This window comes from Carettochelys insculpta, chromosome 6, assembly GCF_033958435.1.
Source record: "Carettochelys insculpta isolate YL-2023 chromosome 6, ASM3395843v1, whole genome shotgun sequence".
NCBI classification, from domain to species: Eukaryota; Metazoa; Chordata; order Testudines; family Carettochelyidae; genus Carettochelys; species Carettochelys insculpta.
In genome coordinates this window covers 77,876,348-77,904,067 of record NC_134142.1, presented here as the reverse complement: position 1 = coordinate 77,904,067, position 27,720 = coordinate 77,876,348, and the positions used below count along the sequence as shown (strand labels likewise).

At 43.2% G+C, this 27,720-nt stretch overlaps 1 protein-coding gene across 4 annotated transcripts in view; it reads right to left on the bottom strand.

Moving 5' to 3' along the window:
• The window catches only part of SBF2 (SET binding factor 2), a 648,361-nt gene that overhangs the window by 223,404 nt on the left and 397,237 nt on the right, over positions 1 to 27,720 (bottom strand). For all 4 annotated transcript variants that reach the window (XM_074997415.1, XM_074997417.1, XM_074997416.1 and 1 more), the window contains exons 11-15: positions 27,319 to 27,432; positions 26,048 to 26,176; positions 25,040 to 25,138; positions 10,445 to 10,649; positions 1,336 to 1,445 (exon numbers count right to left, since the gene is read on the bottom strand). In XM_074997415.1, the coding sequence (XP_074853516.1) occupies positions 1,336 to 1,445; positions 10,445 to 10,649; positions 25,040 to 25,138; positions 26,048 to 26,176; positions 27,319 to 27,432 (657 nt within the window). The remainder of the gene's footprint in view (positions 1 to 1,335; positions 1,446 to 10,444; positions 10,650 to 25,039; positions 25,139 to 26,047; positions 26,177 to 27,318; positions 27,433 to 27,720) is intronic.

The following is a 27,720-nucleotide window of genomic DNA, read 5'->3' as shown; positions in this document are numbered from 1 at the left end:
TGAAATCTGAAAAGCACCTTCCACAAAATATAATGAGTGAGGGGTAAATAACATTTCTGAATCAGCTTTCCCCCTCTTCCTTTAAATGGAGCCATGTGAAGTTCCTCAGAAGCTTGGACTGTTAGAAATAATCTCAAAAAGAGTAGTTCATTGAGAAAATGTAAGTGAGACAAAGACACATAAGAATCAATTTTATTACATGGGTATCACCACTACAAATGTTAAAGAAAACAAAAGTAAAGAAAGAAATATATATATATATATATATATATATATATATATATATATATGTATGTATGTATGTATGTATGTATGTGTGTGTGTATGAGTGACGCACACACACACACGTGCATGCAAAACAGAAAAAAATAGCAATATTAAAACTCTGTATTATGGAAGACGGATAGCTTAGTGGTTTGAACATTAGCCTGCTAAACCCAGGGTGGTGAGTTCAATTCTTGAGGGGCCATTAGGGATCTGGGGCAAAGAGGGGGGAAAAAAAAAGATGGTGGTTGGCCCTGCCAAGAGGGCAGGGGACTGGACTCGCTGACTTTGCCAGGTCCCTACCAGCTCTATGAGATGAGTATCTTCAAATTTTATTTCCCTTCTGGCTCAAGTTAATAAACAACTTGGCTTTCTGTCCTTAGCTTTTTGCTATAAATAAATAAATATGTGATTGAATTAATATTTGTAATTATCTACAGGAGAGAATCCACAAAAGCTTGCCATATCTGAAAGGCAAAGTAATACAAGTATCAAGGATAACCATGGTAAGTTACTAGCGGGTTTCACAAAAAATGAGCCAGTCAATAGTTAAATTTAAACAAATTCTAAATTCCGTCATGACTTTTAAAACAGACAAGAACTGACTTAGTTGAAATTTCAACAAAGCATCTGTTGGCAAATGATAATATTAAATGACTATGCCTACATTTTGTTTACATTCCTTACAACGAGAACAGTTAGGCTGAACTGCTCATTCATAATTTTTGTAAAAATTAAATGGAAAATAGTATGTGATGAATAACCTCTGAATAGTTAGCCCTCCCCACCCCTAAAACAAAGCAAAACAAAAACAAACCAAAACCTCAAGCATACTGAATATTAAACACAGGTCTTCAAAGGGAGAAATTGCAAACTACTACATGGTACTGTATTTAGACCATTTGGTGGTTATAACGCTCTCTCATCTAAAATTACTGAAAAGATAATGAACATTAAAACACATGAGAAAAATTGTGACAAGGTGTGAGAGATTAGTCACTTACCATGTGCTAGTTTAACTTGGAGGCAGTAAATACTTATTTAAGAGAGTTAACTTTTAAAAATTATTACCTTTTCAGTCTCCAAAATTTTATTTTCAAAGATGAATGAGATGCAGTTTCTAACAACTTCCAGTCTTTGTGCACTATTGAAAACTGTATTGGCTTTTTCCATTATGGCAACTAAAAAAAGAAAGAGGTACATACGGATGTGAAACAGCTTCTCTGTAAAAGCCACAGATAAATAATTGGAAAGTACTTTTAAAAAAACACTATCATGGCTTCAAGTATAAATTTTATTTCACTAAGCTGTTTGTCATTATTAAGCTCACATGAGGAAAAAAATTTACAAATTATTAAGTAGCCTTTAAAAACAAGCTATTGCTCAGTCTTGCTTTTCTTTAGTTATCCTTATGCAGGGCAACCTGCAGCAGGCTTTATGGTGGTTGTGCCCTGAATTGTAAGTAGAGAATTTATTTGCTTGTTTTGTCTGTTGATTTGATATAGGGAACCAGACTCCAACCTCTAAAACTAAATTAATGATATTACTACACTAATTGAGTCTGGATTTCAAGATCGCTATTTTAATATGTCATAAAAATGAATTCCATGACTGTAATATATTTTCCTTTTACTGTGCAGGGATAGAAATTAATAAGTTACATGAGCACAACAGTTCGTTTTCAACATGCACTTCTCTTTTTAAATAGTCTGCCTTCCTGGGTCCTCATCTTCATCTCTCTTCTTTGATTTGTCCACATACACAGATTCATAATGGAGGTGTTACCAGGCCAGTTAGTAATGAATTTGTGAAAACGAGAAGTCTTGTGGCACCTTATGTACTAACAGATATTTTGTAGCATAAGCTTTCATGAGCAAAGACCTGCTTCTATAAGGTGCCACAGGATTTCTCGCTGTTTTTGTGGATACTGAATAACATGGCCACCCCTCTGATACAATGAATTTGTGAAGAACCTTTCACAAATGCTAACCTTGGTGCCTTTGTTTTATTATTATTTTTAAACGCTTAGCAAACTCATTAATACAGAAACACTTCAAAGTTCTGGCAACTTCTTTTTATGCATGATTTGCATCTTTGTTTTGCTGCGCTGCAAAAGCATACGACCATGTGTTTTATCTCTCCTAACCTATAAATTAAACAAACTGCAGAACCTAATTAAAAAGTCCTTATTTTTTAGCCTGCTGTAGATTAAGAAACTGCATAATGCCATATTTGCCTGGTTTTAAAATAGCAAATCATAAAGCATTTATTAAATAAACTGATAGTTCACTACTATCTCCGTCATGCTGTACACTGAAACAAGCATAAAGCAGACACTCAAGTCTTGCATGAAATCTGATGTTGATGCATTTCATTCTTCTATTAAAACTAAGGCATATTTACTATTTCACAAGAGAATTCTCAAAAACATGCAAAAGAGAAGTTACTCACCGTAGTAACGGTGGTTCTTCGAGATGTGTCCCCATGGGTGCTCCACAATAGGTGTCGGGCTCGCCCGGCGCTGCAGATCGGAAATCTTCCAGCAGTTTCTCCTGGATCGCGCATGCGCCGGTGCACGCCGCCCCCCTGCGCGCCCCCAGCCGCGTGCGCGATCCGGTCCCCGCCACTTCCTCGACCAACCGCCTCGGATGCTCCTGAAAAACACTAGACAGAGATCCGAAGCGGGGAGGATGGGCGGGTAGTGGAGCACCCACGGGGACACATCTCGAAGAACCACCATTACTACGGTGAGTAACTTCTCTTTCTTCGTCGACTGTCCCCATGGGTGCTCCACAACAGGTGACTACCCAGCAGTAACCTAAGTTACGAGGTGGGTAATCGGTTTATGTGCAGCTTGCCCCTGAGAGGACTGCTGTCGACAGATGGGTATCCTCTTCGAATACCTGAGGCAGGGCATAATGCTCGGCAAAGGTGTCGTAGGATGACCAGGTCGCCGCTCTATAGATGTCTTTTAACGCGATGCTCTTGAAGAAGGCTGTTGATGCCGCCACCGCCCTGGTGGAGTGAGCCCTGGGCGGGGCCAGCAAAGGAGCATTTTGAAGCTCACAACACATTTTTATACAGGACACAATGTGCTTAGAGATTCTCTGTGAAGAGAGACCTTCTCCTTTTGACCTGGAAGAGAGAGAGACTAGGAGCCTGTCCGTTTTCTGGAAGGACTTAGTTCTGTCTATGTAGAAGGCCAACGCCCTCCTCACATCCAGGAGATGCAGGCGTGCCTCCTTGCCGGAGCTGTGAGGCTTCGGGTAAAACGAGGGTAAAACTATTGGCTCGTTAAGATTGGACTCCGAAGAGACTTTTGGAACAAAGGCTGGGTGCAGCCTTAAGGTTACTGCCTCCTTTGAGAATACTGTGCAGTGCGGCGTTGCCATCACTGCCGCGAGCTCACTCACCCTGAGGGCTGACGTAGTTGCAAGGAGGAAGATTTTTTTTTTTTTTTTTTCAATCATAAGGAGACGTATGGGAACTGTGGCTAATGGTTCAAAAGGTGGGCCCGATAGCGTGCCGAGCACCAAGTCCAAATTCCACGATGGTGGAAGCGGTTTCCGATGGGGGTACAGGTTTACCAGCCCCTTCAAGAACCTGGTAACGATAGGATGGGCGAATACTGTGGGCCCTTCCTCTGTATGCCGAAAGGCTGATATAGCAGCGAGGTGTACCTTTAGCGAGGATAGAGAAAGCCCGCCTCTCTTGAGGTCCAGTAAGTATTCTAGTATTATAGGTATAGGAACGTCAAGGGGAGACAACTGCTTGGCGGAACACCAGGCTGTGAATCGAGTCCATTTCTGCTTGTAAGTCCTCCTGGTGGAGGTCCTTCGGCTACGTTCCAGGACTTGTTGTACTCCCTCCGTACACGTGCTCTTTAAAGAGCTGAGCCATGGATTAGCCATGCTTGTAGGTGCAGACCCTGAGGGTGCGGGTGCACTAAGGACCCCTGAGCCTGCGTGAGTAAGTCCGGCGCCACCGGTAGAGGGAGCAGTGGGCGGTCCGACATGCGCAAAAGCAAGGGAAGCCATTGCTGCTGATCCCAAGTGGAACTATGAGTATCATGCGAGCTCTCTCCCTTCTGGCTTTGTGCAAGACCTTGTGACAAACAGATTGATCTGGGGAAACCCCCATGTACGAAAATGTGCCGTAGCAGATTGGAGCGGATCTGCCATTCGTGCGTGATTGCGAAGCGCCTGCTTAGCTGATCTGCTTTCACCGTGTGAGCGCCCGGCAAGTACGAGGCTTTCAATGTTATGTTGTTGGCAATGCACCAATTCTACAATTGGACTGCTTCCGCACATAGGGCACGAGATCATGCTCCTCGTCGACTGATGTAAAACATAGTGGAGGTATTATCGGTATTGAATCCCGACTACTTTGCCATGTGCGTAATCTCGAAAATGTTTGCAGGCGTTGAACACTGCTCTGAGCTCCAGCATGGTTATGTGCAGTGTCTGTTCCGCAGGGGACCATAGCCCTTGCGTTACCTTGTCGCCGATGTGCGCTCACCATCCTATGTGGGAGGCATCAGTAGTAAGAAAAAATAGAAATTTGTGGTTGGTGAAAAAAGGCACCCCCACTAGCAGATTCTCGGGGTTTTCCCACCACGCCAGGGATCTGCGCACCTCTGTTGTGGGCGACACCACCCTGTGGACAGTGTGGGATGCCGGTTTGTAAACGCTCGCCAGCCAACGCTGCAGGCTTCACATGTGCAACCTGGCATTCTGTACCACAAACGTCGCTGCCGCCATGTGGCCCAGCAGCTGTAAGCACGTTAAGACCGGCACCATGGGGCTGTATGTGATGACTTGCACCAGCGAACTGATGGCGCAGAAGCGGGTGTCGGGTAGGTACACCCTTGCTGTGATAGAGTTTATGGGTGCCCCTATGAACTCTATATGTTGTGTGGGTTCAGACTTTGACTTTGCAAGGTTGATGACTAGGCCCAGCGAAGAAAAACGTGTCAGCTGTGATGCGTATCATGCGTGAGACCTCTGCCTTCGAGGCCCCTTTTAGCAGGCAGTCGCCCAGATATGGGAAAAACAAACACCCCTTGTCTGCGCAGGTAGGCCGACACCACTGCCAGGGTTTTGGTAAAGACTCTGGGGGCCGAAGAGAGGCTGAACGGAAGAACCCTGTGCTGGAAGCACTCCTGGCCGACCGTGAAGCGGAGGAAGCGTCTGTGTGCCGGGTGGATTGTTATATGAAAGTAAGCATCTTGTAAGTCGAGTGCTGTAACCCAGTCTCCATCGTCCAGTGCCGTGAGTAGCAAGGCAACTGTGATCATCCGAAAACGTTGCTTGCGCAAGTAACAGTTCAGGCCCTGAAGATCTAAGATGGGCCTCCAGTCTCCTGTTTTCTTCTCTGGTAGGAAGTAGCGTGAATAAAAACCTTCCCCTGGAATTATTCCGGCACTCTTTCCACCTCCCCTATGAACATAAGGTGATTCACCTTCTGCTTGAGCCTCGCCTCGTGGCAGCATCCCTGAGGTGAGGCCTAGTGGGAGGCTTCGTCGGTGGAAGCGACTGGAAGGGGATCGCGTAACCCGTGGCTATGATCTCCAGCACCCATTTGTCTGTGGTGATCTTTTGCCATTGGGAGTGGAACGGTCTGAGGCGATGATGGAACATGAGATGAGAGTGGCACTGAACGAGGGTATTGATAGTGCAGCCCCCGACATACCCGTCAAACTTGTTGCCTTTGAGCCTGACCCGAGGGCATACGGCTTTGTTGAGAACGTCGCCTAGGAGTTCTGTAGTGTTGCTGCTGTTGAGAGCGCCCTTGGCCGTAACCCCGTTGATATTGAGCACACTGTGGTTGTAAGTGTAGCGTCTTTGCTGAGGATAAAATTTTCCCTCCTGTGTGGGGGAGTATAAATGCCCAAGGTTCTAAGTGTAGCACTCGAGTCCTTACTGGAGTGAGGGACTGAGTCGGTTGAGTCTGCAAACACCTTTTATGTATCAAAGGGAAGGTCCACGATCTTCGCCTGTAGGTCCCTCGGGATACCCGACGTCTGGGGCCAGGATTCTCTATGCATGACCACTGCTGTAGCTGTTGAACATGCCGCCGTGTCCGCCACTTCCAGGGTAATCTGGACTCCCGTCCGCGATGCTGCATAGCCCTCTTGAATAATCGCCTTTAACACCGGCTTTTTGTCTTCCGGAAGTGAGTCCATGAGGGGAGTAAGCCTGGAGTAATTATCAAACTTATGGTTTGCTAGGTGTGCCCATAATTTGCCACTCTCAATAGCAGGGTAGAAGAGGAGTATACCTTCCTGCCAAACAGCTCTAGCTTCTTAGCATCTTTGTCCAATCCTCCCGATTTGTACTGAGAAGCCTTTGACCTCTGCTGGGACGACTCAACCACCAAAGAATTTGGTTGTGGGTGACTGAAGAGGAACTCCATGCCCTTTGCCGGGATGAAGTACTTCTTATCCGCTCTCTTGTTCATAGGCGGAACAGAGGCCGGAGTCTGCCATATAGTAATGGCTGACTCCAGAATGGCTTCGTCCAGCGGAATAGCAATTTTGGACGAAGCCAGGGGTCTCAAATTTTCCAGGAGTTTGTGATGTTTCTCCTGCACCTCTGCCATTTGAATGTCTTGCGTGAAAGCCACCCTTTTAAACAGCTCCTGAAACTGTTTAAGGTCATCCGGGGGAGAGACATCCCCGGGGGCCATGGCCTCATCTGGGGAGGATGAGGAGGAACCACTAGAGTAAACCTCCCTCAAACCCTCGGGCTCCTGTGGTCGATGATACACTTGCTCGCTGGAGGATTGTGAAGGAAAGTCTCAGGGTTCTAAAATTAACTCCCCTTGAGACAACTGTGTTTCCGTCCCCGATCGGGAGTGCCCACGGGGGTATTGAGCGGCCGGGGGGCACTTGACCCTGGGTGTAGGCTGGTGCTGTCTGTGTCCAGCATGATAAGGACGACCATGGCAGCATGGGCAAGGGTCCGGGGATGGAGACCTAGACCACTCACGGGGTGTGTATCCCCAATGTCTGGGAGAGCGAGACCTCCGCGACGACACAGATAGAGGTGAAACTGGCTTGTGATAGTACTCCAGGGGATCCGTTCCCAGAAATGGTGAAGGTGGCCCAAGCCATGGTGACATTGGTTGGAGGAACGGAGAAGGAGGTTCCGGATGGGCCAGTGGAGACACAGGCCTTCGGTGCGGCGTGTGTATCACAGGGGGAGGGCTTGGTGCTAACAGCAGCACAGCCCTGTCCGGAGATGGACTGCGGTGCCAGGCTTTTGATTTTGCCTTGCCCCTCCCCTGCAGGGCCGGCACCGCCCCCTTCCATGCCGGGGATCTCGGCCCCACTGTCAGCGCTGCGATCGGCACCGTCAGCTGTGGTGCCACGCGGGTATCCTCCTCCGGTGCCTGCAGGCTCCGTGCCTGGCGCCCCTGCACCGTTGGTGCCGCCGGGTCCGGCGCTTGCCTCGCTGACGCTCTAGGCGCCGCGCGTGCCGGCTGTTGTATAACCGGAGGCTCAGCCTCTGCCACGTGCGCTGCCACTTGCCTGAGTATGCGGCTGGGGGCTGTGTGCGCCGCTCGTCCTGCTCGCTGCAAACGCCAGCAAGGATCGAGCCAGGGAGAGTTTCCTCTGTTTCTGCACCGAGGGGGTCAGAGAAAACTGCCCTCCTCTTATGCAACCCAGAGGGCTCTTCTGGGTGAGGCTTCTCCGTCAAGTCCGGCTGGAGAGCCTTATCAACAAGAGCATTTTACGCCTCATCGCTCTGTCCTTCCTCCTGGCCCTGGCTGTGAGCTTAGCACAGTGAGAACACTTCTGGGTAGCCTGTGATTCCCCCAGGCATCAGATGCATTCACTATGCCCCACGGAGGCCGGCATAGCTTCACGGCATGACTCACACTTTTTAAAACCTGAAGAGGCCATTGCGGTGAGTCCTTTACTGTTAATAGGGTACTTAGCACTTAATCCGTGCCTTTCCACCCCAAATAGTGATCACCGGCCTGCGGGGCACCAGGCGTCCTAGATGGCCTTCACGTCCGCTCTTCTCTTCTCTGCTCCTCTCTTTTTCTTTTCTTTTTTTTTTTTTTTTTGCTGATATTCTCTTTGTCTTTGCTTTCTCTCTCTCTCTCTCTTTTTTTTTTTTTAATAACCAAAAACAACAAATGACACGTAGAAAAAAACCACTATTTAATCTGACTCTGGCCTTAGCCTGAGTAGATTCCATCTGCAGCTGATGGCGGTTAAGAAGGAACTGGCGGGGACCGGATCGTGCACGCGGCTGGGGGCGCGCAGGGGGGTGGCGCGTACCGGCGCAAGCACGATCCAGGAGAAACTGCTGGAAGATTTCCGATCTGCGGCACCGGGCGAGCCCGACACCTATTGTGGAGCACCCATGGGGACACTCGACGAAGAATTAATGTACCATGACAAATCTCAGGTAATCAGATTCTTCTGCTGACAATTCAATGCACGTTGTGTATACGAGCTAAGATCTATGCCTTTCGATAACATGATTAAACAATACAATCTTCCTTAAAACAGAGGAACCTAAACCAGTTTCAAAGAATTTACAAAACTGGAGACACCATAACAAAAATCTAGAAAAAGAATAAAGCATTTAAAAGAACTTATTATTTGAATACTAACAGAGACGTAGCCATGTTGAAATACAGGCTAAACCTCTCTCAACCAGCACCCTCAGGGCCTGACCAGTGCCAGACAAGAGAATTTGCTGGATGATGGAGGATCAATATTTTCTTGCACATTACCAACACTTCCACCACTAACTGGGCTCTTAGAAGACATTTAGGAGAAAATTACAGCTAAATAACAGCACAGGATGCTGAAAGCCAGGACTGATGGCTGTAAACAAACTTTATGGGACCGTGGGAAACTTGGCCACACCCCTGCTAAGTGGACCTCTGGTTAACTAAAATCATGTCAGATTACGGATGTTGCTGGATGAGAGTGTTCTGAAACCTGTACTAGTTTACAACTCAGTTCCATCTAGATTACAATTTGCTGAATTCTAGAGATTCTTTGGTAGAAAATCCAGTTCTCTCGCTCTCCCTCTTTCCTATACCTTTCCCTCAAAAAAAGGGGAGAACAACATAGCTGTGAGAGCAGAATATGCTTCCCTTCCCGTGTACTAAGGGCATATCTACACAGCAGCCTTACTTTGAAATAAGATATTCTGCTACACACAAAAATGCATTTCAAAATAGCATGTAGCTGTTCAGAATACAGCATCTACAAATATAATGCCTATTTTGAAACAGTGCCAGTGGACGCACTATGGCTTATTTCAAAATAGGCTCTATTCTTTGGAGACTTAGATTTACCAATTTTGAAATAAGCCAACCACTATTTTGAATTTATTTCAGAATAGTGGTTGTGTTGTCTAAATGCTAAGGCAGTTATTTTGAAATAACAGCTATGTTGACCTACATAAAATAGCTACTAATACCTATTTGTGCTGACATAGCCAACGGGAGGAATTGGAATTAATATAAAAAATGAACAGTGGATAATCTATAGCACAATCAGAGAAAGACAAGTTCCTCATTTACTTTTGGAAACTTTCTATCTGCATTTGTTCTGAGAAAATTTATAATAAAATCTAGCTGTCATAAAAAAGATATTGAAATGGTACATGGATTTTTACATAAATTCTGAAGCTAACCCACTACATAAATGCTGAACTGGGAACAAATTTGATACATTAATTATATTTTCAATTCATTACATTATGAATTTCCTTCTTGCCTTCCCCCATCTTTCAAGGTATGTCTGTGTGTGGGACCTGGACAAGCTGATCTGGCACCATGAAAGTGCAAAGTCTCTTTCAGCAAGTGTGTGCGCCCTGCACTAGCTATGCTGTCTCTCAGCGAGGTAGGTAAACCTCAGCACGGGCAGGGAATTGGTGGTGGGGTGGGGGCCCTTTAAATGCACGACCCTGTCTGACAAGGTTCTGGGGGCCATTCCGGCGAGAGAGTGGCTGGGCAGTTTGGATGCAATTTGTCAACAGAAGTTTTGTTGGAAGACATCTTCCAACAGTAACTTCTGTTTGCAGATCATTATATTGCAGATGCAGCCTCAGTAAAACACTGTACTACAACACATTTTAATTAAATTATATGTTTTTCACTTGTGCCAATATGGATTCATAAATATATGACAGATGATAATGCAACATACCAACAGGTGGGCCAGCAGGAACCACACATTTCTTTTCTACCCGAGTAGCAGGTGGCACAGTTTGGTTCTTAGCCAGGCCTTCTTGAATTAGTTCCTGAACCCGGCTGTCATTAATTTTGGGGAAAGGAAGGATATGAACTCGTAGATGGGATCCCTCAGTGGGCCGTGGAACTTTCTGGAATGCCATATGAGGATTTGGATTCTCCTGCAAATAAAAAAAATATAGTATCTTACACTCAAATAGTTATTTTATATTAACTCTTCACAGTGCCATTTTTGTTTAAAAAAAAACAACAGTAGCTAGAACTCAACTGGCTCCCTGTCTCTCCACCCCAGCCAATCCCATGGCTGGGGTTGCTGAAATGCTGGTACTCAGCATCAGCAAGTACTGGCAGAGAATAGCACTGACTCTTCCTATGGTAGCAGCATAAAATCTTGGAACACAGCCCAAGAGTATTTGTTGAGTGGTTGCTCAGAAGGTCAAGTTGTCAGCTGCTCCCACTACTGAGAAAAGGCCTATGTTTTTGTAACAGAACCAGGACATTTTAGCACCACATTAATCTTTGCACAAGTACAAACTATTTTGCTATATTTTGCAGGTGTGGAACATTTGGCTTGTTGAAAAAACGTATTGTTCAATTTCACTTATGCTAAAAGAATAAACTCTAAATACTCAAAATGACACAGTAATGTTACATTAAAAATCACATCAATCCAATCCTCTTATATGTAACTCTCCAAACTTTACTTTTTAAGATTTTAAAGGATTTTATGAATGGTTTAATTCATGGGTAAGCTCACATGATGTTGAAATTATATAAAAATGTCACAGTATGCTCCTCAGCCACACAATTTACAAAATGAATTTTTGTTGGCATTCAAAGCAACTCGGAGGAGAAAGGTGAAAATGCTTAAATTAAATTAAGCCAGATTAATTAATTTAATGCATAACTGACACTTAGGCTACGTCTACACGTGCCCCAAACTTCGAAATGGCCATGCAAATGGCCATTTCGAAGTTTACTAATGACGCGCTGAAATGCATATTCAGTGCTTCATTAGCATGTGGGCGGCAGCAGCGCTTCGAAATTGACGCGCCTTGCCGCCGCACGGCGCGTCCAGACGGGGCTCCTTTTCGAAAGGGCCCCGCCTATTTCGAAGTCCCCTTATTCCCATGAGCTCATGGGAATAAGGGGACTTCGAAGTAGGTGGCTTCCTTTCGAAAAGGAGCCCCGTCTGGACGCGCCACACGGTGGCAAGGCGCGTCAATTTCGAAGCGCTGCTGCCGCCTGCATGTTAATGAAGCACTGAATATGCATTTCAGCGCGTCATTAGTAAACTTCGAAATGGCCATTTGCATGGCCATTTCGAAGTTTGGGGCATGTGTAGACACGGCCTTAAGGTAACAAAAAAAAAAAACCCTTCCACTATTGGAAGGGTTAAAGAAGTAGTGTGATGCACAGTCATTTCACTATGTTGAGAATCATAAAATGTCTCCAGGCACATAAACACCACAATAATAAACACAAAATAAGAATTTAACAGAGTAGCTTCTTAATCCTAGAGTCAGACTGAACAAAACCTTATACTCTCTGTATTAAGTTCAAGATACATAATTTTCGAAAGGGATACAATTAGATTTTCACCCTCAGTATACATTTCAGCTCTCCTCTGCTCTCTTGCAGCACAGGACAGCAGTGATAACATACTGAATCTTTCTACAAGTCCAAGGGATTTTCTGTGTGTCCAATCAAGTCTACATGATTATAGCAAGGGAAAATGAAAATATTGAGTAATTGTCTGCATGACTGGTTACATGTCTCGAGTCTATAACAGATCTCCCTCCTCTGAGAAAAGTAAGAGCTAGTATGATCCTTGCCCTTCACTGAAATTTGCAGAATAGTGCCTGCAATGTAAAATTGGAGAGGTAGAAAGAGGTGTGCTCCAGGAACATCAGTATGAGGACTTTGAGGAGAGAGCTCTTTCGGTCCTTGGTACAAACCCATTATCGCTGTGTCTACACAAAGACAAAACTTCAAAATGGCCATATCGAAGAACACTAATGAGGCACTGAATTGAATATTCAGCGCCTCATTAGCATTAGGATGTTTCCGGCTGTGGCACTTCAAAAGCGCTGCTTTCGAACGTGCGCAGCTTGGAGCAGCTACACAGGGGTCCTTTTTGAAAGGACCCCACACATTTCGAAATCCCCTTATTCCCCTCAGCTGAGAGGAATAAGGGGATTTTGAAACGTGCGGGGTTCTTCCAAAAAGGACCCCTGTGTAGCTGCACTGAGCTGCATGCATTTGAAAGCGATGCTTTCGAAGCACCACGGCTGGAAGTATCCTAATGCTAATGAGGCGCTGAATATTGAATTCAGCACCTCATTAGTATTCTTCGATATGGCCATTTTGAAGTTTTGTCTTAGTGTAGACACAGCCCATATTGCAGAGACTGGATTTCCTGGCTTCGTTTATGCCCTTGCCTTGCAGAATTTATTCAGTCAGTCAGGAAAGAAGGAGTATTTCAAGAGCACAGTATATAAATATAAAATTTACAAAGTGAAAATACAGTTTTATGTAACACACTCTACTAGGTTTTATCAGTGGGCATGTCTCTGTAGCTATGAAACTCTTACCTGCAGAGAAGCTCAGTATAAGTTTATAGCTCACTGTATGCACCAGTGGTGGGCAACCTGCATCCCATGGGCTTCATGTGGCCTATCAGGGTAATCTGGTTGCGGGCCACAAGACACTGTGCTGAAGTAGATCATCTGCAGGCGCTGTTTCCCACTAACCACCCCAACTGAGCCCCATGGCCCAGGTTCTCTTTTTCAGAAGTGGCAGCTAGAATGTCCCTGCAGATCCTTTGCATGCAGGTGCTGCCTCAAAGCTCCCACTGGCCAGGAGTACAGAACCACAATCACTGGGAGCTGCGGGGGGTGGTGCCTGTGGATGGTCAACATTAGCACATTGTCCCAGTCGACCATCAGATTACTTTGATGGGCTGCAGGTTGCCCACTACTGCACTAGATACTACATGGAGGATATGGACAAAAAACAACTACATGAGGGGGGAAAAAGGGGCCAAAACCACAAGAGCTAAAAAAGATATGTTGGGAGACAGGGTCTCTGAATCAGAGAAATGGAAAAGTTTAGAGGTCATCTTGTATGCAGTTTAGTTGTAGCCACCTGGGTCCCAAGGTATTAGAGACCCAAGACAGATGAGATAATATAATTTATTAGATCTGTTTGGGAAATCTTGTCTCCTTCACCAATAGCAGCTGGTCCAATATTATCTCACTTACCTGCTTGTTTTAGTTTTCACTGAATAGTCAAAATGACATGTAATGTAGTATGGTTCCCTAAGGAACATTCTCCAAGTTTTTTGTTTTGTTTTAAATGCTCCAGGAGATTAGGCTTTCCATTATTTCCTTTTGGAAGGTTATTTCACAGTAAAATAGATATTGCTATAAACAAATATTTTGTGATAGTCACCCTTAATTTTCCATTGCTCATATTTATACATTACTTTTATAGTTATTTGTTTACAAAAGTGCCTAAAGTTTCTGGGCACTGTGCAAAGTGTTAAGATGACATCTGTACTACTGCAAAATTCTGGGGTTTCCTGTTACTAAAATCAACCTTAATTAAGCAAAAGCATGGAAGAAGAGAGGACTTACATTTATTAAAATTAATAGACCCTGGCTCTGATGTGGGAGAAACAAAATTCTATCTACTAAGAATGTCTTGGAGGCAGACACTGCATCCCTTAATGCCTCCAATCCCTTTAGGCTGCAATCAGACTTGGAGTGTGATTTTTGCCACTGCAGCTCTAACTTTCATCCCTGATGGTGACAAAAAATAATGATGAAAAGCTTTGTTTTGGTTATGATGTGCTAAAGCTGACAGCCAAACATGTCAATGTAGACAAAAAATGCCTGGAATGGAGAGTTATTTCAATCCCAGAATAGGCACAATTAATGTTAAATTTGCACATGAAACTGCCCAAAAATGGAGAGGGGACTAATGGCAGATCCCCACAGAACTCACACTGAAAACTGGGAGGGGGTTGAGGAGAATTATCTGAAGGAAACACTGAAAGAGCAATTGGAGGTAGGCACTTCTTGACAGATCTCACACCGCAGCTTTCAAAGCATAAGAACAGTTCTTTTTACATCTGACTAGTTCTGAGGTCCTCGTGCTGCCTCTGTTAACATCTGTTGGTAGTCATTACAGTCTTTGGAGATTTGCGTTGGGAACTGGGGTGTGCACAAAGGAGGATTAGCAGGAGCAAGTGCCCCCCTCAATAACTGTCGGGCACAGAACTCCTCTGGCCCTGGGTCTGCATGGAGGAGAGCAAGCTCCTGTCAGAGTCAGAATGGGGGTAGGGGGAAAGGGCAGTGGGAGGGAGGGGAAAGTGAGCTCTGGATGGAGCAGGGGGAAGTAAGCTCCTGGCGAAGCACGCAATATTCCCTCCCCTCCCCAGAGGTCAAATTCTGTACACACCTCGATTTGATACATTTGCTTTGGTAAATAGGTAAGTATTTGATGTCAAATTTTGATGGACAGAAGAGAGACTGATGAACCATATGGCAATAGCAACCACAATGTGATTACATTTACCATGCTTGTAGGATGTTGGAAAAATGCCAAACAAACTTGCCAGAGTAGTATTTAACTTCAAAAAGAAGAGCTATGCAAAAATGAGGAGGCCAGTTAAATGCAAGTCACAAGGAACCACAAGCATTAGCACGATGCTATGAGCTGCATGGAAGCTTTTTAGAAACACCACAACCAAGGTGCAAACTATATGTATGCCTCCATGTAAGAAGAATAAAAAGCAACTAAAACCGCAACAGTAAGAGGACCAGAAGTACTACTATGGCTAAACAGTAAGAGTAAGAAACTGTTACAAAGACATATTTGCAAAATTGGAAGTTACAGCTTAGTGAGGGAAATAGAAAGGAACATGAATTTCAGCAAGTCAAGGGTAAAAGTATGATTAGACAGGTCAAAAAAGAATTTGAAGAGCAACTAGCAAAAGTCACAAATTTTCTTTTAAGCAGATCCAAAGCAGGAAGCCTGCCAATGAGCAGAGTACAGCTACGAGATGTCTGAAATGCTAAAGGAGCTCTCAAGGAAGTCCAAGCCATTTGCCGAGAATTCTTTGCCTTGGTCTTCATTTCAGATGATGTGAGGGGGATTCCTGTGTATCAGTCATTCTTTTTGGTAACAAAGAAGCTGTTCCATATTGAGGTGTTATTAGAGGCAGCTTTAGAATAAATTGATAATTTGAATAGTAATAAATCACCAGGACCAGATATTATTTACTGAAAAATTCTGAAGGAATTCAAATATGGAATTGTAGAACTATTAACTGTGCCTTGTAATCTATTGCTTAAATCAGCCACTGTACCACATGACTGAAAACCAGCTAATGTAAGGATGATTTCTGAAAATTTCCAGCAGTGCTTCTAGAAATTAAAAACTGGCAAGACCATCTTCAGTATCAGGCATATTGGACTTAAACTATCATAAAAAGCAGAATTTTCATACACATAGATCAACACGATATTTTGGGGAAGAGTCAGCACAGCTTTGGTAAAGGGAAATCATGCTTCACCAATCTATTAGTTTTTTTTCTTTTTTAGTGTGTCAACAAAATGGCAGATTAAATTCAGCGTTGGTAAATACAAGATAATGTACATTAGAAAATTTATACCAGCTATATGCCTTAAAGAGTTAGAGCCAAATGCTACTCTCATTTATGCTATATTACTGTATTAAGTCCAATCATGTTGAATGGGGCATGAAGGACAAATGTGATTGTTTGCGTGGAAAATAGTAAAATTCAGCCTTTAGCTTTATGGAGAAAAACTCTCAATGAAACCAAATTAGGGAGTATTGAGCAATCCTGAGATGTCAATATGGTAATAAGTGATAACATGGAACATATATACTGTGTGGGAGTATTACAGCCAAATTGTAATCTTTCAGCTATTTCCAAGGGAGGCTATTAATACTTAGTATGTCAGCAGGAAACTCAGACAAATTATACCCCACCTAATTTTTTCAGAAGATGCCAACGTATTTCATATTATATTAGAACAACATGTGTGTCATGTTATAACTCTGGTAAAGGAATGTTAACAGAACAACATAATGAGGTCAGCCTTTAAAAATGGTAAGTTTTCAGTTTTCCAGCCAAGTTTATCAAACTTGGCTGAATTCAGTGTATTGTTCCAATGTAGTATCATTAGTCTTTCATTCCCATAGTCTTCCAGAATTACCATGATAGGTTCTGTCAAAAAAGCAGCAGAAAGTTTTTAAAAAATCACTAAGTGGAACTGAATGGCTATGAAGTTGGAAAATGTTATGTCCAGCTCAGTTTTTCATCTTCGTCACTAGTTTTAAATCCATCCCAGATAAGTAGTAACCAAAGGTCAATACAAATTGCTGACTGTTTATGTATTTAATTTTGTATAAGATATAAGAAGGCTCTTTTGTTCTCTGGGCAGAGAAAAATTCTATCTGTAAAGTTTGTCATTCCAGAATCAGACTAAATTACTGAAGGTCCTCTTAGCTTAGCATTTCAATTCTTTAGCAAGCACCTTGAAAAAAATTACATCTGAGAAGGTTTTTCAAGCTGTAGGTTTTGATATTATTCAATTTGGAAAACCAATCAATGCCTGTGATTAATCACATTAATGAAATTCCTCAAGAGTATATGCCTGTATCATGCCTGGAATGTGAAATCATGCCATTCCAGGTGTGAAATCGTTAGGAATGTAGGTCAAAACTGATCTACTTCACTACATAAAAACTATGTGGAACAAGTGTCAAAATAATCCCTTGAGTGCCTTGGAAGGTTCAGAATCATTACACTAGGGAACCTCCTGATAACTTTGAGAATGTATGTTGTGCACCATCATGCTCAGTATTTAAATAGATTCAAACTTTAAAAATATGTGGCTGTATGCATAATAGTCTGAGGTATAGCACTTAATTGTTAGTTAAAACTTGTCAGTGGTAACTTTGTTTTAAGAAGTTTTAGAAGGTCAATTATTTAAAAGTATGCTTATAAATTAGACTGAAATGAATGAATACTGATGCTCCATTTTAAGAAATATAAAATTATTGTTTAAATATTCATGTGAGCGTAGGCCTTGTTTACACAGGGGTTTAAAAGAGGATCAAAAGCTGCTAATGCAGTTTGAAAAAGGTTTGCTTAAACACAGTGTAATCCATCACCATGCACTAAGTCCACATTTGCAATGAACTATGTTTTGTCAAGTGAACTAGTTTTGCTGCAAACGCAGTTAGCGTGATCTACTGTTCATACAGACAAAACCGCTAACACTTTTTCCCCTATGCCTCCTACAGGGCTTTGTAGACTGACCATTACAGACCTGCCTGTCCAACAGCGTGCCTTCCCTGACTCCGGTATCAAGTTTCTAGGACATCCTTTCCCCCCACACAGGCTGGCACAGAGCCAGATTTGTTCCTGGATCTGAACATATCAGAATTCCTGCGCTGCAATCACAATAACACTCCAGAAGTCCCACACCGTGTCTTTCCCAGCTGTCTGATGCTGTGCTGGAACCAAGAATCTTATTGCTATCTGGGGAGAAATGTTGGTATAAAAAGCTCTTGTGATCAGCCACCTGTATAAAAGCCTTTTTATAGACATTGCAAAGCAGATATGTAAGCAAGTCCATGACTGGGATACCAATCCATGCCAGAAAAAGAGCAAGCAATTTAGGAGTAAGTACACTGAAAGAGGAAACAAAAGGATACAATTCAGCAAGGAGCATGTGACCTGTTCATTGTATGACAAACTGGAAGGATTTTACGCATTTTTTGCACAGCCTGTCCAGGAAACCATGTGGAGCTCACTGATTATAGTTTCCTACCCTCCATGGATAACCAGCGATACCTGCTGGAGGAAGAGTGGGAAGGATGCAAGAGAGAATCTTTGCCAGTGATGTTTTGGTACCCCAAACCCTGACGCTGGCCAGTTGAAAATCCAGTAGCAAATTATACCTTGCTGCAAAATATCCCAATTCTGCCCTGCATTGGCTGAGGTCAGATTGCAGCCAGCAACCCAGGCCAGGACTGCAAAGGCAGATTGCTAAGACACAGAGGCAAATTCCACATACAGCAGACAGAAATCTGAGTACAGCCAAAACTTCCACACATACGGGCCACCTACCATCTCTGATGCTTCCCCAATACTGAAAAGAACATTAGAGAGGTAAAGTCACATACTTGAGAAAAAAGGAAGTCTTATCATCCTCTGTCCGGAATATGAGCGATATTCAAACCCCCACCCCCCCAAATACTACTGCAGCACCTGCAATAGTCGGACCACCAAGAACAGGGCCTACTGTATCTACTGTTGAGAGGCTGGCCAACCTGAGCGGGGGAAAAAAAAGATTCAGGAAAAAATGTTCAGTCAATTCAGAGTCCCAGAGGGAAAAAAAACATACTTACTGAAAGGTGGAAGAACTATACAATGACCCAGGAAGAGAAAAATGTAGCTCTTCCAGGGGATTGTGGCAGCAGCCAAGAAAAATAACTAGCATGGAAAAGGAGAGCAAGGCAAAAGACAAGCAGATACAGAGGTAAATCATGAACATTAACCATTGGCCTGTATTGTCTAAAGACTAAAAGACATGTCCCTGGAATGCAATAAACCATGCATAAATTGGGACCCAGCATGTCCTCAGCTTCTAGACAATACTGGCTTATGGGGCCAGCACCAACTCCGCCCCATAAAACACATACATTTCAAATGCCATTCTCAAGTCCATCATCCATCCACCAAGAATATTGGCTCCTGGAAGCCAGCATTTTTGAGCCCTGCAACTTAGCATGACAATGTTGAGCCATACCACTGAACCCCAGTATCCCTGCACAGAAGCAGCAGAGGGAATGCGAGTCTGAAACTTTAAACCCCTCTCCCAACCTTGTTGTTTTTGCATTTTGCATTGTTTGATTTGCACTGTTGTTTTACATAACAGTTTTCTTTTTGTCTGTTAGTCAGTTGACTGTTTTAGTATTTTTAAATAAAAAGGTATTATTTATTCATGAGTTCAATTAAAATTGTATTTTGGCTTTATTATTGCTGTTTCTAATAAAAAATAATTAAAAATCTGTTTTGGTCCACTATGATTCATCATGGCATGTAACAGAGAAATGCCTTTAAGTAAAGCTAAAATAATTAATTCAATATTTACAAAAGTACATAGGCAACATCCCCTTCCATCACCAGAGCTACATCACCTGACCTCCATAGATTAGCAGCAGAATGTAAATCTACACAATTTCAACACCGAGGCTCAACAAATGAAAAGAGAGCATCCTGGACAATATTCCAGCCTTTTCTATGGGACACCAAGCAAGTCTATGCACCTCTGCCTATCACCCACTATTAAGGCTGTTCTCCTTGGTCTTACGGATATTGTGCAGAACACAGCAGGCAACTATAATGGTTGGGACTTCTCCCCCTCAGATACTTCCATATGACTCCATAAGCTTCCCTTTTCAAACAGCCAAACACACATTCAACCACCATTCTGCACCTACTCAGGCAATAGTTCAAATGTTCATTCTTTCCTTCCAAATGGCCTGTGTATGGGCTCATTAACCACGAAATCAGAGAATAAGTGGGGTCTCCCTAAATAAATGACCCAACTTACATGTTATTAACACAGAACAAATATCTCCCACCCTTCCATATACATATCGACAGGGCCCACAAATGGCGTAGCTGACACTTGAACTGATCCTTTGGCTAACAGCTCAGCATCCTCATCTTAGTGCAACAGTTGTTCAATTGCTGGAGGCGCTAGTGATGTTGCCATTGAATATTTCTGCTGGACCTGCAGCTTGTGTTAAGTGGTCTGGCAGGCAAATTCCAATGTTGAATGTGTCTGGACTTGAATGTTATAATACAGTCCAAGTAGCCTCTGCATATTCACACTTGCCACCATAGTGGAGCAGTGCATTTCTAGATCTAAGCTGGCACCAACCTACACAGAAAGGAAGTGCAGGTGTAGACAGCAGAAATATGGGGTTTAAAAATCAGTCACCTGGCTTCTGCTTTGAATTCCACAATTTACAATAAGAACAATCCAATGGCACATGCTGCTCACCCATGAAATAAAGGACCAAGGGATACCCCCAGAGAACACTACTCCCTCAGCTCACAATAAGCCACTACTCTGTGTTCACACAAAGCAAACTGAAAATGGGACAAGCATCCTGCGTACCCTCTACTGATGTGACTTGCAGTCTGCCAAGTAGGGAGGGAGAGCTCAGTGGTTTGATCGCTGGCTGGCTAAACACTGAATTATGAGTTCAATCCTTGAGCAGGTCATTTAGGGATCTGGGGTAAAATATATTTTGAGAATGGTGCTTGGCTCTGCCAAGAGGGTAGGGGACTGGACTTGATGACCTCCTGAGGTCCCTTCCAGCTCTAAGAGATGTGTGTGTACATATATATATATTTTAGGTATCCATATTTTTTATTTATCCATCTATTTTCCATAATATAATATAAGTACGCTAATGTAACATAATGGCTACGTCTACACTAGCCCCAAACTTCGAAATGGCCATGCAAATGGCCATTTCAAAGTTTACTAATGAAGCGCTGAAATGCATATTCAGCACTTCATTAGCATGCGGGCGGCTGTGGCACTTCGAAATTGACGCGGCTCACCGCCGCGCGGCTCATCCCGACGGGGCTCCTTTTCGAAAGGACCCCTCCTACTTCGAAGTCCCCTTATTCCCATCTACTCATGGGAATAAGGGGACTTCGAAGTAGGAGAGGTCCTTTCAAAAAGGAGCCCCGTCGGGACAAGCCACGCGGCGGCGAGCCACGTCAATTTCTAAGTGTTGTGGCCACCCGCATGCTAATGAAGCGCTGAATATGCATTTCAGCGCTTCATTAGTAAACTTTGAAATGGCCATTTGTGTGGCCATTTCGAAGTTTGGGGCTAGTGTAGACACGGCCAATATAATATACTATAACACAATATCCATATTATCCAAATATATCCCTTTTTTTTTCTTTATTTTTACCAAACCAAAGCCTATTGAACACAACAATTCCTGAAGAAGAGATTACAGAGCTTTGGGATAACCTCTGGATATTAATTCACTTTAACTGGCAATTTTCTTGATATTCAGAGATTGCAGCTTGAATTAAATTCACCTGAAAAAAAGGCTTTGAAACTTAAAGTCACTATATATGACTTTTTTATGTGTTTTAGAAAAAGTGTAAACGTGGAAAATAATTCAAGGAAGGTTGATATAAAGGATATGGAAGCAGTTCTGTTTTGAAGAAAACATGCTGGAGCCAGGGAAGCCAGCAAATGTTATGTGGTGGGTGATGTGGGGATCACAGGGTAAGCCAGAGATGCTGGTGGCTAATGGAGAAGGGGATATGGGTAGACTTGGGTGAGCGGGCACAGGATTTACTGGACCAGCTGGAAGCTTGAGTTGTTAAGATAGCAACATGCAGGTGGGGTAAAGGCTAGTCAATATTAGGGAGGCAGGAGGCAGTGGAGGATGGTGTCCTAAAAAAACATACAATGTGCAAGGGAGAGATGGAGATGGGAGTGAGAAATGAAGTAAACAAGACTTAAGCTGAGTCTACACTCTGAGATAAATTTGCATTTATTAATATCCATTTTGTAATTCTGGAATTTATAAGTTTGAATTTGACCATCCTCACCTCCCTGCATGTTCCTAAGTCAACTTATTACTGCCACGCTTAATTGGCAAATATCAGCTATTGCACTAGTACATTGTGGGAACCTATCCCACAGTTCCCTCAGCCCTGTAGCATTTTGGATGCACTTGCTGGTCTTTGAGATCATCTTCCCACATTGCATTTTCCTCATTCCCTTCCTGTGGTAAGCAAATGGTCATTGTTCCCGTTAGAAGGAAGGAAAAGTAGGGTATCCACAGAAGTGGCAAAAAAATTTACAGAAATGTCTTTTTTCTGTAGCTGAATTCTCAACTGGCCATTGACTGAGTGTCCCCCCTTCCACGGTTGCATCCAATTCCTGAAAATGATACAAGGACCCTAACTGTATTCCCAAAGTTAGAAGAAAGAGGATAGAAAAGTCTACGAAAAAAACCTTTTTGACTTCCCGCTTTACTACACAGACACTGCTAACACCAGTGATGGCAGTGAAATATCCTTGAAAAGCTTGAAGAATGAGAACATAGGACAGTTTTTCAAAAAAGACAGTTGCTGAGGGGACAGTCTTTGGCTTTCCGGCGCACTATAAGGCTTCTGTGCAACGACTGTGTTCTCAACTGGCCATCTATTGAGTGTCCCCACTCCCATCACTGCGTCCAATCCCTGAAAATAATACAGGGTCCAGGACAGTATTCTCAAAGTTAGAAGAAAGAGGACAGAAAAGTCTAGGAAAAAAGATTTTCGACTTTCCCCTTCACTACACAGATATTGCCAATACAGGTGATAGCAGTGAAATATCATACTCTGAACTTATAATGAAAACAGGAATCTCAACTAGCCCCTGTCCACTGTGTCTCTGAAGGGGTCAAAGAATGAAGACAGATTGGAGATGTTAGCAAAAGGATTTTATAACCTAAATATCAAACCAGCAGGTGGCTGCAATGGACAGCAAGCTCCGAAAATATTTCTGGCGCAGTGTGCGGAGGTGCTGTGGTCTGTGGCTGCAGAGCCGCTTGGAATGTTGTAGTACCTTAAGTGGTCCCTCCAACTATCTTAGCTGCCGGGGAGACTCCCCCACGCTGTGGTTGGAAGCCCCAGTGGTCCCATGCTAGGAGTGTGGTTGAGTTCATTGGGGAGCCAGTTGAAGTAGCCCCCCTGGCTATCTTAGGTGCTGGGGGAGACTTCCCCCTGGCAGCTGCAAGCTTCAGTGGTCCCATCCTATGGATGTGCAGGAGTGTTCAGTGGGGGGCCAGTTGAAGTGGTCTCCCCAACTATCTTCGTTGCTGGGGCAGGCTTCCCTGCAGCAACAGCAAGCACTGAGTATCATAGCCGCCGGCGGAGACTTTCCCCCAGTGGCTGCAAGCCCCAGTGATCTATGCTAGGGCAACTGGGGGGGTCCAATGCAGGGCCAGTTTAAGTGGTCCCCCCAACTAAGCCTCCAGACGAGATATCCCCCCCAGCAGCAGCAGGTCCCTGAGTATCTTAGCCACTAGGGGGAGACTTCCCCCTCAGCAGCAGCAAGCCCCCAAATATCTTTCCCACCCTTTGAGCCCTAACTGCACACAAGCTAGGACATGGTGCTGCCTGGCAGCACGGTCAGCACCGAACAGCAGGCACATCCTTTTATTGGGTCGGAGGCTACCCATGTGATGTAGCTGAGCGTGGGACAGATCCCGATTGTGTGGTGCCTGTAGGGGAGGGAGAGTGTTCGCGCACAAATGTATTTCTCAGGCTCTCATACAAACATGAGCCCACAGACACAGACTTGCTGCTCCCGCTTTGAACTTCACGGTCTTCCTGTTATCTAATTCCTATGCACCTGGAGAGCAGCAGCCAGAGCAGAATACTGGGGGGCATTGTGGGTTACATGTGGGACACCTCTGGAGGCAAATAAATTTGATTTTAAGATGTGACATTTTCACACTGTCCTTTAATTGAACTTCTGAATTTGAGTTTGACACTATACCTGTCAGGTAATGGCGATATTTTAACCTCAATATTGGTTCTACCAAAATCGAGCTCATGATATTTAAAGTGAAGACAACCACATGGTAATAACAAGCTAACAGCCTTAAATTTGAACTTCTCTCATAGTGTAGATGCAGCCTCAGTGGTTAGCTATAAAGTGGGAAGCAGGGCTCCCCCGGGGATACATGCATAGGACAGGGAGTATGCTGAAGTGGGGGCACAGTGTTTGAGGGGCATAGAGCTGTTGGGACGCAGTGACGCTGGTGAGAGATGTGGAGAAGATATATTGGAGGTAGCAGAAAAAACCCTAAAAACACTAAGTGATACAGGTTGAATGTCTCTAATTTGGAACTCTCTTGTGTGGCAACATCTGTGATCCGTCCTGATTTTAGCTAGTCGGAGGGCCACTTATCATGAGTGTAGCCAAGTTTCCTGTGATCCCTTAAAGTTTGTTTACAGCAGGCTGTCCTCACTATTGATGTTCTATGCTGTTATTTAGCTATAATTACCTCTAAATGTCTTCTAAGAGCCCATTAACCGGTGAAAGTGTTGGTAATGCTGCTAGACAATAGTGACCTCTTGTTGTCCAGCAAATTCTCTTGTTTGGCACGGGTCAGGTCCCAAGGTGCTGGATTAGTGAGGTTCAATCTGTATTAGTTAACTAAGAAGGGTGCTACAATGCAATGGCTGAAGGGAAAGTTAACAATAATATCGAGCTACTTCAACATGTACTGTAAATTACTAGAGTATAATACAATTTAATGTTCAAAAGCCTTTAGCCAAATATAAAGATCAACACCACAAGGAGTCATTTGTTTCAATTGTTCAAGGTTATAAATCATGTTAGGTTAGTGAAGAGTTACTGAAGCATTCTACAGTATAGTACATAGATGGATATAATAAACTTACATTTTTGAACAGCTGTTCTGCAAGCTCTCTGATGTGCTTTATCATTTTCGGTGGATTACCTTCCTCAGCTTTAATTCTTTCCACTTCAAAAGCTACCAACTTAAAAAAAGTATCAAAATGTTTAAAATCAACTTTGCTAATACACCAAATATATAATATTCATCTTACATTGAAAGTGTACAGAAAATTGGACACTGAAAAAACCTCTTATGTCTCTGGCAATCAGTGCATCATTTACTAGGAGAGTTATCAGGAATATTCGCTTTTCCCTGAAACTTTAGGCACAGGGCAAATCACAGCTCCAGAGGAAAGAGACCAGACTTAATGGAGCTTAAGACCACGATTGTGCAATAAACCTGTGCTCCTGTAATATTCGTTTAGCATCTATAATGCAGCATGCTGTTTCTCAGAACCAATCACAGAAAATAAAATGGAGTGATACCAGAAGTTTAAAAAATATTTAAGTTTAAACAGCACAGCAAGTTTATATGAAAAATGTACCAAGTCCGGTCTTTTTAGAAATGAATGTAAAAACTGCAATTCTAGCAGTGGCAAATTGAAGATTCCATTGTCAAGGGTTGTTTGCCTCACTTTCCTTTGCCAATTGTACATTTAATTAACATTTCTTAAAAATATTACTTCTGAAAGATTATTTCTAAAAATATAACCAATTTATTCAAAATAATTCTGCACTAGCAGGTGTTATCAGTATACGGAGTTACATGGTGGACTATAAAACAACATTAGGTCACAGCCCTACAAAGACTTACACATGTGCTTACCCTTAGGTATAAGACTGTGCCAATAACTTCATGTGTGTAAGTTATGAATGTATATACTCATTAAAGCATCAGGGCTTAAAATATCATATATTACTAGATACCTTATAAAACATGTTTGTAGTAATCATGTTTACAGAACACATTAGGATTCAGAAATCTACCAATTACCACTTTTCTACATACAGAATCATCTTGTCTATAGTTTAACTGTCTTTTGAATTTTTACCTCATCAAAGAGATCACATGTTCTGTAGGGAGGACCCCTCTCTGACACAAAACCAGCAAATGCCATTCCATTGAGAATTTTGGTGAGAAAGTCATTTTCAATTAAGCCTCGCTGTCCCAAAAAGATTGCCTGAAGTGAATATAAAGAGGGATTGATCATTGTATAATTTAAAAGTTATGGAAACAAGCAGAAAATTTAACTCCAGGTATGTGAATAGATTAAAACTTCTGCTGCTAATAATCAGAACAAAGTGTTTTAAGAGACAATAGCTGTAAGCTATCTTGTAAAAGGTTTTGGAAATGTAACACTCTTTCCCTCCACACACAAACATTTTTAAAAAATAACTAAAGGACTGGTTGCAGCTCTGCTTGCAAGCAGAAGTTGGGCTAGAAGAAAGTTCTAGACAGAAACTTGTGATATATGTCCAAATTTCACAGGCCAGGCCCTGTGCTGGATGGGGGAGAGGCTGGAGCTGGCACATTGCAGGGGGGCCCCCTTCTGTTGGGTGGAGTCTGAGCCTGGATCTCTGGTGCGTGGGGGAGGGGCCAAAACAACATGAGGGGGGTTCATGGAGGGCTGAGCGGGGCCCTGTGCTGGCTGGGGGAAAGACTGGGGCTGGCATGTGGGGGGCAACTCTGTTGGCGGACTGGGCTGGGCCCCATGCTGGGTGGGGGACTGGGCTGGCAAGGTGCATGGAGGGCTCTATTGGGGCGTTGGGCCAGGCCTCGTGCTGGCTGAGGAAGGGGCTAGGGCTGGAACAGTGTGGGGGTGGAAGCATGATGGAACCTTGCCCAGACAGACAGATGGACGGACACAGCAAAAATAATACATATGATTAAGTAACCTGAATTCTTTGATCTTTCTGGGCAGGTAAAATGCCAAATAATTTTGTTACATATTAAGATGGTTATTTTAACTATAGGTAAAAATTTCTTGAAATCCATTTCATTAATTCTAAAATGGTGTGTGCGCGTGTGTGTAATTCCAAAATGGTATGTATGTGTGTGTATTGTTTACTTTGAATATTAACATGCATTCACTGCTACAGATTTCATCTTAGACAAATCTGTTTGTAAATGAAACAGAAAGTGGGTCTATAAAACCGCAGTTGGCAGTACCTTCTCAGTAATATCAGAATGATATGGCTGTATCATATCATATATAAGGAAACTTTTGTATGTAAGGCATACAGTTAAAGTCCAAGACTGTATATAAATTCAAATCATGTGTGAAATATTCACCAAACACAGACAATCTTTTTTCTTTTTTACCTTGTGAAAATGTATGACTGGTTCAGCATGAATTCTGATCAGCTGAAGGCATGACCTGTATCCCTGGAAAAGTTGCGCAAACAATCTAAGGAAAATTGCTCGCACTTCTTTATCCTGTAAATGGTGATCAGATATGATGTAAACAACTTATGTTCTATAACTGTCCCCAACATCAAGTTTAAAACTACATCATAAACATTTGTAAAACAGAATGAACCATTCTCAGACAATATCCAAAAGAATACAGCAGTGTTGCAGGCCAATTGGAGAGTGACTCTTGAGGGGAGGGTGTGTGTGTGCATACACACACACCATTTAATTTGAGCATTATGCTCATCACTACCAATCACTTTTGTCACTTTACATACTATGATTTATCTCAGTTAAGACCAGACTCAGTAC